Source organism: Tympanuchus pallidicinctus, unplaced genomic scaffold (genome assembly GCF_026119805.1).
Source record: "Tympanuchus pallidicinctus isolate F22 unplaced genomic scaffold, pur_lepc_1.0 scaffold14, whole genome shotgun sequence".
Classification (NCBI taxonomy): Eukaryota; Metazoa; Chordata; class Aves; order Galliformes; family Phasianidae; genus Tympanuchus; species Tympanuchus pallidicinctus.
Window position 1 is genome coordinate 11,473,228 of NW_026294659.1, and position 16,158 is coordinate 11,489,385.

General features: G+C 37.4%; 1 protein-coding gene across 1 annotated transcript in view; it reads right to left on the minus strand.

Annotated features, from left to right (window-relative positions):
* Positions 1-735: 735 nt before the first annotated feature.
* The window catches only part of TRAPPC10 (trafficking protein particle complex subunit 10), a 42,906-nt gene continuing 27,483 nt past the window's right edge, over positions 736-16,158 (minus strand). Inside the window, exons 13-23 of the mRNA XM_052674233.1 lie at positions 15,400-15,512; positions 13,905-14,419; positions 11,532-11,673; positions 10,331-10,489; positions 8,409-8,638; positions 7,370-7,470; positions 6,382-6,508; positions 5,852-6,022; positions 4,459-4,636; positions 3,129-3,323; positions 736-2,314 (exon numbers count right to left, since the gene is read on the minus strand). Coding sequence (XP_052530193.1) covers positions 2,076-2,314; positions 3,129-3,323; positions 4,459-4,636; positions 5,852-6,022; positions 6,382-6,508; positions 7,370-7,470; positions 8,409-8,638; positions 10,331-10,489; positions 11,532-11,673; positions 13,905-14,419; positions 15,400-15,512 — 2,170 coding nt within the window. The 3' untranslated portion in view covers positions 736-2,075. The remainder of the gene's footprint in view (positions 2,315-3,128; positions 3,324-4,458; positions 4,637-5,851; positions 6,023-6,381; positions 6,509-7,369; positions 7,471-8,408; positions 8,639-10,330; positions 10,490-11,531; positions 11,674-13,904; positions 14,420-15,399; positions 15,513-16,158) is intronic.

Below are 16,158 nucleotides of genomic sequence, written 5' to 3' on the forward strand. Positions count from 1 at the left end.
GCTCAGGGGATCCATGATAACCGTGCGGTTCGGGAGCCCGGCCTGTCACAGGGGACCTGCAGCAGGACACGAAGCCGCTGCCCCTCCTAGAGCCTCACACGTTACCTTCACCTAATCAACGGGCTGTCTTTCTAAAGGAAAGCAGCTTGGGCTAGAGATGGAAGTAATCTCTTGTTAAAATAAAAAGTCACAGCAGTAGAGAACTTGGATTTCTTTTTAAAACATGTATATTTAGAACTGTAACGCTTACAATTTCATTAAACAATCTTAGTACAATGTGTTTAATCTAACGGTATATTACAGAACGATGTGAAAAATGATTCAATAGCAAACCATGAAAATGGAATCAATTAGAATACCTGCAGTGTCAAAGTCACAAACTCGTTACCTTTTCCAGTCAAAGAATCCCAGCAGCCATTCACTCACACTAAATGATGCTTTGGGTTTTATCCAGAACAAAATGGTATGATTTCCACAGAGAAAGGGCATTCCTTCACAGAAAGAAGATGCGTAACAGTAACGTTTTCAGCTAGCAGGTCTACTTTTTACATCTATTTAGACATTGCTTTAAAAATAAAAATAAAACAAAACAAAAACAATGCAAGGTATTATTTCACTCTTTAACTGCAATTCAGTTTGGAAAGAGGGATTTATTTCCTTCCCCTTTGTAATTTAGCAGAACCTGAGTTTAGAAAAAGGAAAATAACAAAAAAAAATTGCCTAATGAGCTGTTCCTTTTTTTTTTTTTTTCCTAATATGTTTAGCTTTACTGACAAATATCTGATATAGGATGGTTTTCCTCTGTGGAGTCTGTTCACAATGCACCATTATAGAACTGCAAGTAGAAAAGGTCATTCTCACATTAAATGCACAAGTTTCAATACCAGAAGCAGGACATCAGGAGTTGTAATTTTTCCAGTCACAGGTGAATTTGCAACATTCACAAAAATTACACTTTCTCTTTTAAACACTTTTTTGTATTTACATTTCAAGATATAAATAATGAAATTCTTTAAGTTACATGTTTTAACTTTGCTTCACAATTATTCTACATCTGCAAGCTTTCCTATATCAAACCAACCTCTTTCTTCCCCCGTGAATGCGGAAGTCTGGCCTCTAATCAGTAATAATTACACTAAGCCTTTGTGATGAAAGGTTGACTGTTCAAGTATTATCTCATACTGAAATTTTTGCCCCAATTTCAAAATTGGAGCAGAAAACCAAGCCACTTAGAAATGCTAACAAAAGAAATTAATCTGGGAACTCAATAAGCCAAATAATTTATTATTAAATTCTATCAATATCTTTCTTTGGTAAGAACTATGCAAGAGGATGTCCCACCCATCCCACCCCCAAAAAAATAAAACCATATAATATGTGACATCACAGTGTATACTCTGTGAAGGAGAGAGCCTCAAAAAAATTAAGGAATTTTGTTCAGTTAAGATTGTTTATAGCAGTAGTGCTTCCATGCATTTAAGTATGCAAATGATGGAAGTTTAATATAAGATTGCAATGACAGGAATTAACAATGTAAAAGAAAAAAAAGAGGAAAAAAAAAAAAAAATCAGGAAAGCAACTATTAAGTTGATGAACAAGTTGTTGTATGCTTTACTGTACTTGTGGCACATGTGGAAAAGCCTGTAAATTACATAAAATTCCAAGATTTGGATAATTTTGTCACCCAAATCTTAACTCTAAAATATGTAGGAAGCATTAAACTAAGCTATCAGCTGCCAGACAAAAATAAAAAAGTGGTCCAAATATTTGGATTTATTTTGTTTTTGTTGCCCTGTGTTGAGATGCAGGATGTGACTGAAGGGAGAAAACCCAATAGCTCACACAAAACATATTAAAGTGGCAATATAAACTAGCTGACACAAGCTTCACTGTACATTTAAATTGATACAATTGTCTGGTGCTTCCATGGCCAGTAAATGTTGAGTGCCATAGGTTTCTTTAGCGTTAAAATGTTGCAACAAAGACTAATCAGGTCATAATCCTTTAAAGTGCTTTCATATCCAGTTTCTAATGTTTTTGTTTGTTTGTTTTTTCCTTGTTCTTATACCGAGTTGTCACGTGATATTGACTTCGAGAACATGGTCGTCCTTGCTGGGAATGACAAGTATTTGCATACCCGTGCTGCAGTTGAAGACCTGACCAGATGAAAAGGATTGCAGACGGGGCATTGGCAAACCTTTGTGTTCCCCACTAGCTGCAGAATGCAAGCTACCTCTGCTCCTTATGCTGCTGCTGTCAGCTTGATCATCCACATTCTTGTCCACAGACAGGTTATCATTTTCAATCCAGCTATCTGTTCAAAACAAAAACCCACAATTTCATTCTATGAAGTGATCAAGTAACTCAAAATTATTTCAGAACTCAGACACACAGTCAACTTACCATATGTTAACAGTCACTGAACATCCCTGCTGAGGTAACAGTCTGCTCAAGTTTGGCAAGCAGCAGATTCGGCAGTGTGAATTATATTGGTTTATGTGAAAAATTTGAGCAGTGTTACCTCACATTTGTCATAAACTAGAAGACTGCACACTGGCAGTTCCTGGAGTGCTGCTGACAAATGGTAAGTTGTTTGCAGGAGTGAATTCTCACTAGAGCTCTGGAGCTACTCAACAGTACAAATAAAAACCTCAAGGTCTCTAGTAGTTTAAGCCTTGACGTGGTTTATACACAACAGGTTCTCAGTACTTCTATTTCCAGTTGGTCATTACAAAAACTGTGTTTTCAAAACCAACAGAGATGTGAGTATGCAGTTAAGGGACAATCTTTTAATCCTGAGGTTTCATTATCAAATCAATGTTCACTTGATTAAAAATTAAGTGATAACTAATTTGCAGCAGAATCTTTAAAGGAAGTAAGAAAAGAAGTAAAAAAAGAATGTGTTTATTATTTTCCCTCACATGCTAAGACTGCAACCTGAAATCAAACCTCCTGTTAAAGCAGCACCTTAAATGTTTCAAATCAGAACTGTAAAAGAAGATCAGTACAAAAAAACATCTAAGGGTACTTGGTCAGTACACTTCCTTGCCTTGCTTTTCTCTTTACTCAAGAACATGGAAGAAGCAGAACCATTTCTCTAAGAAGCCATGTATTCAAGATAGCTTTACCAGCATCAAGTTGCATGGAGTGAGCAGAATGATGAGGGAGGTATTTAAATAATCTGACATCAGGAAAAGGTAGATATCCAGCAAACAGTGGCATCACTTCCATGTGGACTTTGTGAGTTGCTTGAGCTGCTACAGGCATAGATATCACTCCAGAACTTTTTCCGCAGACTGCCCAGTTACTGCTGTTGTCAACAACTGCAAGAACAAAGAGAAGACACTACAAAAATCTTACTTGGAAAAAAAGAACCTCCAGTACAGAACACTTTGAAATCAGTATTTCTGCAGTATCTAAAAACTCACAGGATTTTCTGTGTGAAGTTGGCTGGGGCCCTGGGCAATCTGATGTAGTGGGTTGCACTAGTGGCTTGAAATTGGATGGCTTTAAAGTCCCTTCCAAGCCAAGTCACTCTGTGATTCTATAAGAGCTGTGCAAAGTAAGAAAACAGCCCTACACCAAAGGGACCATTGCCTCAAACAATCATTCAAGCAGCCTGAGTAGCACTTACACTTGAAGACAAGTTAATGAATAAAGAAAATACTCATAAAATATTCTCACCGCCCCGTATTTTGCTGGGATAGAGTTAATTTTCTTCATAGTTACAGCTCATATAATGAGTTATATGAGCCGTAACTAATATAGCTCATATTTCTGGGTTTGCTATGCATTGGTAACACACTGATGTTTTAGTGTTGCAGAGCAGTGCTTGCACAGAACCAAGGGCTTTTCTGCCTCTCATGCTGTCCTGTCACCAAAGAGGCCAGGAGCACACAAGGAGCTAAGAGGGGACACAGCCAGAGCAGCTGGCCCAAACTGAACAAAGCGATGTTCCATACCACATGGTGTTTTGCTCAGCAATAAAAGCCAGGGGAAAGGGGAGGTGGGGAACATCTGGAGTAACGTCGCTTATATTCCCAAGTAACCATTATACATGATAAAGACCTGATTTCCTGGAAGCAGATGAACTTGTGTGCAGATAGCAAGCAGTGAGCCAATTCCTTATCTATCTTTGCTTGTGCACGCACCTTCCACTTTAGTTGGTCTACTTTAGCTGTTCAACTGTCTTTATCTTGACCCATGAGTTTTCTCAGTTTTATCTTTTTTATTCTCTCCCTGAGCCATCTGAGGAGAAGTGAAAGACCAGCTTTGTGGTACATAGCTGTGTGCCAGGGTTAAATCACAATTCTCACCCTTAATGAAATGAAAACTGCTTCACTGGGAAATCATAATCACAATACAAGAATGTATTTCACAGAAAGTCTGACAGGTGACATTACTGAGACTAAACTATCGGAAAACTGCGTCAGCATGAGTAAGAAAAAATATTCTTACCTTCATACATAAGTTTTGTTGTGCAATACCCATCTGATTCTGTTAATGCTTCATCTCTGTCAACCTCTGAGAGGTCAACAAGACGAGTGATGGACACCTCTAAGGAGCATAGTGAGCCTGTTTTACAGTACTCTGTCCCCAGGGGTGGAAAAATTTCAGTTTTCACATGGTACAATGTCTGTAAGGAAGAAAAAGAGTACTGTTAACAAGAAATAAAAAAGTGGGGTGCATAAGTTTTTATTGCTAAAATTAAACCAAATTTTATTTAAATTATTTTTGATACCAACAGAGAGTACACAATTCTTCCCTCCACTTCCAAGACTCTTAACTGTTCAGCCTTTCAGCACTTTTAAATGGATATCTACCTTACTATAACTGAAAAAAATTTTATTAGCTTCCTGACTCCTCTCTTCCCAGACATTCCACAAAAATTCCGAGCTTACTTAACACTCATACCATCATGGTCCCCTGAATAAAGGTGTTCATATTATCAAAGAACAAATTTAATTACTACAAAATTAAACTTTCTACTCCCCCCAAAGAAAAAGGATGAAAATATCAGTGCTGGAAATATTTAGCTCCCTTTAAAAAAGTATATCCATAAGGATGCTGATGAAAGTGCCAAAAATACTAGTTACATGCCAGTAGGCAAAAAGATACCTTGTTGTTCAGCGCCATTTTGTAATGAGCAGGCAAAAAACACAGCAACACTGAAAACGGGCAAAAGAATTTAACCCAATGAAATATTTCTCATGCTGCTACTTTTATCCAAGCATCAAAAAGGCCAACATGACTGAATTTAGAGATGAGTTTTTGTAATGTTGATAAAGCTCTTTTAATGGGAAGTCATACCTAGCCTAAGCTTCCTAGCAGATCAAAAAAGTTTGTCCGTAAGGGGGAAAGAAGAAACACTTAAGATAATGGACTAGCAAATCCTAAATATTTCATTAGAGGAGCTCATCAATACAGAAGCACTACAAAAACAACTCAAATGCTTACAATAGCAAAGATCTTCTGAAATGGCAGTTTGTTTTGGAGAGGGCTGCCTGAAGTCTCCAGGAAAAAAGCAGCTCAGTAAGTAATCTACAGACATTCTCCACGTCACCACTCCAAAGAGGCAGAAAAACAGAGCAAAACCAAAACAGGAAACAAAAATCGAGTTCAAGGAAACTCACACAAGTGTTCTTCTCCTCCTATCCTATACCAGGGGTAAGCATATAATTTACCTCTTTTTCAGTTCTACAGTTCAATATAGAATACACAGCTTTCCAATGATCTTCAATTTCATTATTCAAAGAGAATTTTCTAAAATATTTTTCTTGACTTCCCCTTTGTGTGGTGTATATTAAGAAATCGTATTCAGTTAACACATACTATACTTGAGAATACTTACAAAAAAATTTTCCACTTGGAACTCATAAGTGAACGGCTTCAAGGTAAGAGACTGTTTTTCAGAGGTAGCTGGACAAAAGCTGACTGAAAACAGGCACTGCAAGGAGAGAGGAAGCTCTTTTGTCCACTTCAGTTCCCACACAAAGAATATTGATTGCTTACTATATATGACCTGAAAGAGAAATTGTTTATAGCCTTAGTTTTCCTTCCTCTGATGGAGAAATGGAAATACACATCCTGCTACATATATTCATACATTCTGGTTTCAATATAGCTTAAAAAAACAAGGTTAGCAGCGAATGGACAAGCTAATCATCTCCACATCTTTTAGAATTTTATCCAACATCAGCAGTGCCTTCTAAAGCATCTTTAAGAATGAAAGTTATTCAGAAGATCACAAAGATGTAAGAACACCAATTATCAGCCTTCCTACAAAAGTTATGCACAGAAGTGCTAATGGTATTACTAGCAGGAAGTTCCATCTAACTTTCCTGTCAACAGGCTCACAAAACATCAGGACAGTCTTTTTACCTGATGAGATTCAGAGTTCAGAGGTACCAGCTGCAAATCTGTACAGTCAGCAGTATTTTTTAGGTTATTGTCTGAAAGCTGAAAGCAGAGTTCTGACAAATTCTGTATGCAGACTTGCACATACTTCCTGAAAAACATGAAGTTTGTTGAATTTTCTAGCAAATTTCCATTTTTTACATTTACAGAATACGAGGTCCATAAATTTGCTGTAAAGTGAACAGCTCGTGCAAAAAATATAAAAGCAGGTGTATTTCTTTCAATCTTTTCTTAATATTTAATAATCTGTAGAAACAGAGATGTAAAACACACTCTTTCATGTAAAACAGAAACAAGTAACTATATAGAAATAGATCAGTTTGGTTTGTTTTATATATTTTACATGGGTTTGTTTAGCTTGGAAAAGAGAAGGCTCTTGGGAGACCTCATTGTGGCCTTCCAATACTTGAAGGGAGCATATAAATGGGAGGGGTATGACTGTTTATGTGGATGGATAGTGATAGGACAAGGGGGAATGGTTTTAAACTGAGACAGGGGAGTTTTAGGTTAGATTTTAGGAGGAAGTTTTTCACACAGAGGGTGGTAACACACTGGAACAGGTTGCCCAAGGAGGCTGTGGATGCCCCAGTTCTGGAGGCATTCAAGGCCAGGCTGGATGTGGCTCAGGGCAGCCTGGTCTGGTGGTTGGCGACCCTGCACATAGCAGGGGGCTTGAAACTCAATGATCATTACTGGTCCTTTTCAACTCAGGCCATTCTATTATTCTATGACGTGGTGACTGCGTTTCCAGAAAGGTTGAAAACATGCTTATTTTATTGTTAAGAAAGTACACTACAGGAAACATGCAAACCTTCAGCAGGAAACTGTAGGACAGCAGAAATCCAATTCAAAACATAATAATAATAAAAAAGTCAGCTATAAACAATACTTATGAAACTCCAGATCCCTATTTGCCTAGAAGAAAGAAATAAAAAAAGCTTAATTTCTTTACCGTTTGCCAGCTGACAATAAGGAATGCTTGGCATTAAAAGGTATGCAGAATGTTAATGCAATAATAGTGGAATAAATCGACCAAGGACAATCAATGGTTACCTAAAAGAGAAAGAGACCAAAGTTGTTGCTCACAACAGGCTTTGATTTGATTTACTTTTCTCATAATTTCCAAACAAACCTTTGCTCAGTGTCTATGTCTAATGAATCCAGATGAAAAAGAAAACAAAATAGTATGTCAGAGTTAATCTGAAAAACATCAGCCTTTTGCTTTTTTCTGAGTGAGGTATGAAATACTGAAAAAGCTTTTCCCACGGAAACTCCTACACTCACTTCTGAACACCAGAAATAAAGGAAGGTGGACAGAAGAAAAGAAAAAAAGAAAGATAGTGGCACTATCAACAGCATCTTAACGTCATAACCTGATAAAAGGTCAATATTAAATGCATTGCTGTAAAAACTATTATTGAAATACCTTCGTAATATTTTCTTAAATACAAGCTTAAAATATATTGCCTATTTTAACTATAAGCAGCACACTTAACTATTACATTTCTCTTGCACATACATTTAACATTATTTTTTGGTATGTGTGGGGAGAGAAGAGGAATTGATATAAATAAATTAAAATAACTTATCACATCCTGTTTTAGCAGTGCTAATCTATACCTATTCCTTTTAACCATAATATTCACATAGAAGGATACACACTTTGCAAGTAGAAGAAATACCTTTCCCATTAATCAAAAAGGTGGATTCAAAGACCACCATGCTACCTTTCACAAAGACAGAAGGTGAGCATCAGAACATGAATATTCAAGTATGAGCAAGAGGAACATGTGACAACATAGAAGACAGTGTAGATTTCTGCTTATGCATTCTCTAGATTGATACTGCTTATTAAGATTTTTGTATCTTTAAGGGAAAGTTAGCTCAATGCAAGCAGTTTTTCCCACCATTACCCTCACTTAATGTTTTGTGAAGTCCATGTTCCCATGATCAAACAGATTTCATAATAAAAATATTAAATGTCATCTTACTTTTTGATCAACAGTAGCCATACAGTTGTCCAGTTTTTGTTTTTCTTTGTTTTTTCTCTGAACTTCTTTATTTGTAGTATTTTCTCCCTCCTCTGCAGATTCTGTGGCTGATGGTAAATACATGACTTCTAGTTCAAATTCAATCACATGATATGCAGGAGCCACTGGCAAATTGATGCTTGTAATCTTTTCAGAAGACTGAATTCTTAGTGATGATTCTGAGATCTTTTCTGTGTTTTTTGCAGAAAAGGGAAGTTATTTGAAAACACTTATCCCTCATAGCTTATTTCTGTAATTAAGTACAGAAATGAGCCTATAGACCTGTCATAGAAAACATATGGTAACATAACCTAGCAAGACCTACTTATTTTCAGAAACAAAAAAGAGAAACTATGTCCTGTACCTCCCTAGTAACCTTCTCATATTAACTACAATCCACACATCTTAAATACCACTGCTGTATACAACTTCTCAATACTGATGCTCTATCCTTCTCAAACTGTAGGAAATAACCACCACATTTATTGCAGCAGTTTCTTCCATCATTCAAGGAAAAACCAAGAGGACAACTTGGTAAAAGACTTCAAATTAGCTGAAGAGTTAAATTCACACACTGAATTTCTCACTATATCCTTCACCTCCTTATTCTCATAACTCATTTTTATTTCAAAGAAACTTAACAGTTTTTCAGTTTACTGAAAATGCAGAAATAAATTTTCTTATTCAGAGGCTGGATAGCAGCCCTGCAGAAAGGGTGTTCTAGTTGACAGCGAGTTGAACCTGAGCCAGCAGCGTGCCATGGCAGCACAAAGGGTCAGCTGTACCCAGGGAGGCACCAGGCCCAGCACTGCTGCTGGATGAGGGGAGGGACTGTCCCCTCTGCTCTATGCGATGTGGCCTCACCTCCAGCACTGGGTGCGGGTTTGGGTGCTGCGATGTAAGGACATAAAGCTGTTAGAGTGTCTGGAGGAAGGTAACAAAGATGGGGAGGGGTCTAGAAGAGAAGATGTAGGAAGAGCAGCTGAGGTCCCTCGCTGTGCTCAGCAGAGAGCAGAGGAGCTAAGGGGAGGCCTGATGGCAGCTGATGGGAGCGGAGGGCAGCGCTGAGCTCTGCTCTGTGTGACAGCGACAGGGCCCGAGGGAACGGCATGGAGCTTCGTCAGGGGAGGGCAGCTGGGGGTCAGGGAAAGGGGCTGCACCACAGGGCGGTGGGCACAGCCACCAGTGCTGGAGTTCAGGAAGCATCAGGATACTGCTCTCTGACATAGGGTTTGGATTTTGGGTGGCCCTGTACGGAGCCAGGACAGTTAGCACTGATGATTCTTGTGGAACCACTCACAGCTCCAGATATTCTGTGATTCTTTACAGAACTTTAATCGTAGAGTACATACCTGTATAGTTTATTTCAATCTCGGTTATATTATGTCCATTAAGACTTTCTCATTTATGTAAAACTTGAGAGTGTATTCAAGCAGCTGAAGATACACTAAAGCACCCATACTCATGAAAGGAAAATAAACCCTTTGACTTCACATATTTAAATGCAATACTGGCTAAAGAGCACTAAGTAAAAACGCACTCAGACTACTTGACAACAAAACTGTATTGCCTAGTTATGATACACTCTGCATAGTAATAGAAACTCACCACCATACATTTGGAAATCATGAAGCCAGCGGCTGTTTCTCCGTATCTACAGTATTTCATCTATACATGTAAAAGCCACCCAGTTATATTTACTGAAAAGTACATAGTACTACTCTGAAGGTGGAAGTTTAAGACCCTTCAACACTGAAGTACTCAGTTACAGTTCCTTAGAATTGTTCTCAGTAACAACTACTGAAAAAGTGTAATTGTCTTAACAAATTTTACTTCAGGATTACTGAATTTTCATCTGTCTAAAGATTATTTTGATTGCTTACCTCTGGTATTGGAATAGATCACTGCCTTGCTCTCTGGATTGTACAGAATAGGCATGGCATCAGCATTACTGAGCTGCAAAGTATCTCCACTCTTCATGCTGTAATGACCTGTAGTCACTGTGAATTTCACCTTCTGTGGAATGCCAGCCAAAAGGCTATCTGAAGAAGAAAGCAGAAATTGTCAACTGATTCCAGTACTTATTAGTATGTGGCTACAGTGCACTGCTAAAGTTTGCTACCAGTTCCTCCAAGCACTTTGTTACACATTTTAGGGCAACTTAAAAGTTTGGGCTTTTGGTATTAAATCCTGTTACCATAGGTTTGATCGCTCGAGTTCAAACAACCTGATGTATCTGACCTAGGTCTAGATTAGCTGACTTATATAATGCGCAGCTCTGGCAGCACAGAATTCAGTGAAAGATAAAATCCTGAGGAATTTACTAAGCTTTTTACTGAATTCTCCATGTTGTAAACTGCTTTATATTTCTGCACCTGTAGTGCCAGTCATACCCACATGGTGTATTTACATAAACAAGACAAGAAGAAAGCAAGTATGCACACAGACTCTCAAACACCTGAATCACGTCCATCAATTTCCTCAGTTAGCTAATATGATAAATTTCCCTCTCCTCAGTATGCCCGTCTTCCTTTACATTAGCAATCCCTCTAACTGGGATGATAGCACAAATGCTTATTAACTCATCTGCCCCAACCTGAAAACAAAATCACTATGAACTTCAGCATATTAAATACAATAAATCCTACAACAAGTAATTCTCAGCCATGCACGAAATCAATGCATGCTTTAAGAATTTTAGTAACTTAATATTATCGCCTTCAACACACAAGCTGAGTTTGTAGTATGCATTTCTTAATTATGAAAGAGACTGTGGCATGACTGAACTAACTGATCAGTCAATTAACAATTTAACCACTGAGTTTTCCTAATGCACATGGGAACTCAAATCACACCTAATATTTAAGTGATACTGCACGTTCCAGTTTGAGCTAAGCTCTGCAATTAGTTAGTGAGAAACAAGCTGTAATTAACACCATATTGGATCAACAATTTGAAAAAAAATCTAGCTCAAAACTAAAAGTAAAGACAACATCCCAAATAAAAATCCAAGGCAGAAAACACAATCTAGTTCCAGGAGAATATAACAGAATTCATCAAATTCAGTGCGGCAGTTGTACCTACCAGTCGTCGGTTCCACTTTTAGCTGGGGCTCCTGAGAATAGACATCATACTGCACTATTGGATAAATATGAAGAAGGACAAACTGTATTTTTCCCACTGAAGTGCACAGTTGCCTGAGGGTGTACGTACCAGGTTCCTTGGCCTTTGAAGAAAACATTGGAATGGCATTTGCAATTTAGGAATTACTTCTAAAACAAACCTTCTATAAAGGACAACTATTTTCTCAGCTCACTTATCAGACCTTTTGTATTTGTAAATCAAAACAAAACAAAAACAAATCAAAAGAGTTATTCCATAAGTGACAAGATTTTCACAAAAGGTGCATCTTTTCTCATGTTAAGATAATAAGCTCCACAGTGCATGCTAAGTCAAGAAAGAATATAACACACACCACCAATCAGAATAACTAATATAGCAGCTACTCTCTCAAGACAAAAAAAATCCCCAAATAAATTGTCCCCCCTCCTCCCTCCCTCCTCAAGTGCACATAATTAAAATGTAACTTTATTAAATACTGAAATTACATTTAGCAAGTAGCAAAGTACTTATTTAGCTAACATTCATAAAACCCTACAATGTTCATATCAGGCACAGCCCTCAGCTCAAGCTATTCAGTTCAAACACACTCAAACTCTTCCCTTGACCTGTATAATGAGATTTTAGATATTTTGCAATAACATTACAAAAAGCAAATCCAATGCACTATCGTCTATATTTATTCTTGATTCTACTTACACTTAGCCACTACTACTACAGATGTAAAAGGTATTCTTTTTCCATGCGCCACTTTACCAAGAGGAATTCATAAAACATATTAATGCTGGGTAGAATTAAATCTAAGTAGTATGAAAAGTTATGCAGAAAAGCTGCGCCATCAAGACATCTGTGACTCAGACATCAGTGTCTTCTCACTCAAATTTTCACTGCAGTGTTGTTCATTACTGTAGCACTGAACTCTACTAAATATTTTCCTATGAAGGATTACAGAAGTGAGGAGGGAGACAGTACAATCCAAAGAACAGAATGATACTCTGAGGCCAGAACCACCTACTTCAGAAACTCCAAACAGATGGTGAAGTATCAGTTTTAAAAAGGCTTGCCATTTGATTTGCTAGAATTAAGCTGGGAGGGAAATGTCTTTCACCAGTTCATTAACAATTATAACAAACAAACTAACCACAAGACAGAAAAGTAGAAGGTCACAAAATGAATTAAGCACTTAAAACCAAGAAACCACCACACTACCAAAAACACCTAGGACTGATATCCAAGATCCAGGTCCAAAGAAGGGCAACAAGGCTTGGTAAAATATCTTGAAGATCGAGTTCAATCCTGACCTAACTATACTACCCTAACTCTAACAAACCTCCGCCTAAAAGGTAAAGGCTGGGGGAATATGCCCTACGAGGAGAGACTGAAGGAAATGAGGCTTTTTAGTCTGGGGAAAAGGAGGCTGAAGGGAGGCCTTACCACTCTCTTCAAATATCTGAAAGGTGCTTACAGCCAGAGCGGGATTGGTCTCTGCTCACTGGTGATGAGAGGAAACATCTCAACCAACAACAGCTGTTTCCAAGCTGTGCCAGAGGAGGTTAAGGTTAGATATCAGGAAATGCTTCTTTACAGAAAGGGTTGTTGAGTCACCATCCCTGGATGTATGTAAAATCCATTTGGACACGGTGCTCAGGGACATGATTTGGCAGAGGTTTGTTAGAGTTGGGGTAGTATGGTTAGGTTGGGGTTGAACTCGATCTTCAAGATCTTTTCCAACCTGAGCAATTCTATGATTCTAGCTACTACACCATCTAGTACTAATAGTGACATAATGCAAACCTAACCGATGAAGACTACTATCCTTAAGTATCTCAGCAATTACTAGGAATTCCTAATTTGCTGGAGGAAAAGAAAGCAGGGAAAAAACTGATAGCTCCAAGTAGGAATCTGACTTACAATGCATATATAAATAAGGACTCGGAGGAGTTTTATATACAGTACTATATGGCAGAAGCAGGACTTCAGCCATTTCCTGAGGGTGGCATTTAGCTGCTGACCTCCTACTTCTACATGTTTTTACTCATGTACATTCAGCTTCCTTTAGCAGAGATTCCTTATGTTCTTTATGATATGTCCCTTCTCATTCACTGCGTGATTAATAATGAGGGTAATTAAAAAGAGTAACCAGAACAAACACAACATTTCCCTCTTTGAAGGGAAATTATGGTCTAGAACAATAAGAAGAAATTCCACAATGTGAACAGCGTAACCCATACTGTAACAGGAAGCAATTCAAATATCACTTGCCAGAACTATGTTCTTCCTCAGCCATTGCTTTTAGTTCTTTCCCACATATTAGTTCACTCAACTGTAAAAACATACCTGAGTACTGAATGTTATTTTATTGACCCCTGGTTCCAGTATCAAGTTGCGACATTTTAACACGTGAGCCCCATCTTCTAGAGTTAGCCCTGAGGGCTTATCCAGAGAACTGCTGCTCTCTTGCCTTCGTAGCAGCATGTGCACATTTTTGCAGATAATTCCTGCTGTGTTCAAAGAATTATCCGAGGGACTCCGTTCATACATTTCGTACAGCTCCAGTGCAGGCAAGTTGTTTCTTGACCAAGGAAATCCTACAACCTCATTTGGGAAGCTGATAACACCATTGGAGATTTTGTGCTTAGTGAGCCACTCCGCTGTTTTTCTGTAATTATTCTTTTCAATGCTGAAGTGAACATGAATAGCAATCTGATCCACTTGGATAGGAATGGGCATTTGGCTCATCAAAGTCAACTCAATAGATAACTTCCCACCTACATGGACAACAGCATTTGGAGGGTCAAAATGTAGAGTTTTCAACTGTGCAAAGGAGTGCATAGGCAATATAATTTTTTGACCTGTAAAGGTAAAAACAAAACAAAACAAAAAAATCAGCAAGCTTTTGTTTTCCCCTCAAAAACTTAATCCCCAGAATTAAACAGATCAACAACTTCTCACAATAAATCCTTTTAAAACAAAACAGTACTTTTGTATTTTAGCTTTATCTTGCACAGAAATTACAGTTAAGATGCTGCAATTTATTTTCTAAGAATACACCTACCACAGTGTTAGTACTGCTTAGGCTATAAAGACAACCAAGTGGAAAGGTGGCAGATAAGCAAAAGTTTAACATTTCAATATTATATAAATCATCACAGATGAGCACGGTAAAATAAGGTGATAAAATTCTCACAGTATGTTAACTAACAGCAAATATAAGCTTGATGGCAACAACTACCAGTTAAGGGATCTCTCTTTTTCTGGATTCAAAGGCAAGCAAACAAAAAAACCCGAAAACTTAAATCTAAAATTGCATATGGTACATCCACTCATTAAAAAACAAAACAAAAACAAAAAAACTTCTACATAAAAATAGCTACTTTTTGAGGACAAGACATCAATGAAGCAGAGGAATGAATTAAGACGAAAGGAATCAAAATAATGAGGTGGAAATGGATGGGAACAAGTCTAACATGAGAAAAAGCATAATCCATCACAGAGCTGCCATGTGCATGTCAGCAACACAGAGGCAAAATTAAGTTAGGAACTAGAAAAAAAAAACCACCAAGCAATACAAGAGAAATTACGAGCTACAAAAGCAGAAACAGATAGACAAGGTAAAACAAAAAACTCCTGGTATTCAGGATGAAAATGTTAATTCATCACTGATTAGTTGGCTATTTCAGAAGCGTCATAAATGTTCTGAATAGAAGAAGAGCCACGTTAATTCAGAAGTCATGTACCAGGTAATGAAACCAAATAGAAAAAAAACTTCCCTGTCTACTTCAGGGAAAGATTACAGCAGCTAACGCTTTATGCACTTAAAAACCAGACTTACCTTGATTCTCTGTTTGCTGATTGGCAAAATCTAGTATTTCTTGGCAAAAGCTTTTACGCTCATCTTCTGTTAGGTGATTATCACCAGCTAAAAGACTGCTTATTTGAAGATAACTAATAAAGTTAAGGAAACATGAGGTAGCAACATTTCAAAACCTGAGCAAAAATACCACAGCTTCAGTATTGCCTTCCTAATCTTTTAATATAAGATCTACTTTCAACATCACCACATTCTCAGACTAACTAAAATATTATCTACTATTAACTATCTACTATTAATCTTTTAATATAAGATCTACTTTCAACATCACCACATTCTCAGACTAACTAAAATATTATCTACTATTAACTTGGGCAGTCTTTCCTCCAACTCTCATCTAAAAATATTAGTGAGCATAGAAAATTCATTATTTGACAAAAGATAAATGCAGTACGCAAGTTAATGTCCCAATACGTTGCATTACACTGCACATTTAGAATTAAATAACTTGAGTATTTGATTACTTTCTGATTTACTCTGCTGACACTATGCCAGTTGTTAGAGCACCATTTACCATAATAAAATTATAAGGCATTCTTTATATTTTGATTGCTGAGGATACACGTGCTCATCTAAGTATTAAGTGAAGGTAGCAATATTACTGTTGTGCTGTTGGTTTTTTTTTAAAGAATGTACACAATGAAGCAGAAAAAAATAGCAGCGCTTAAAAGCAATCTAAGAATTTTCAACAGATACATTATAATAGCTGTTTAGTTATAA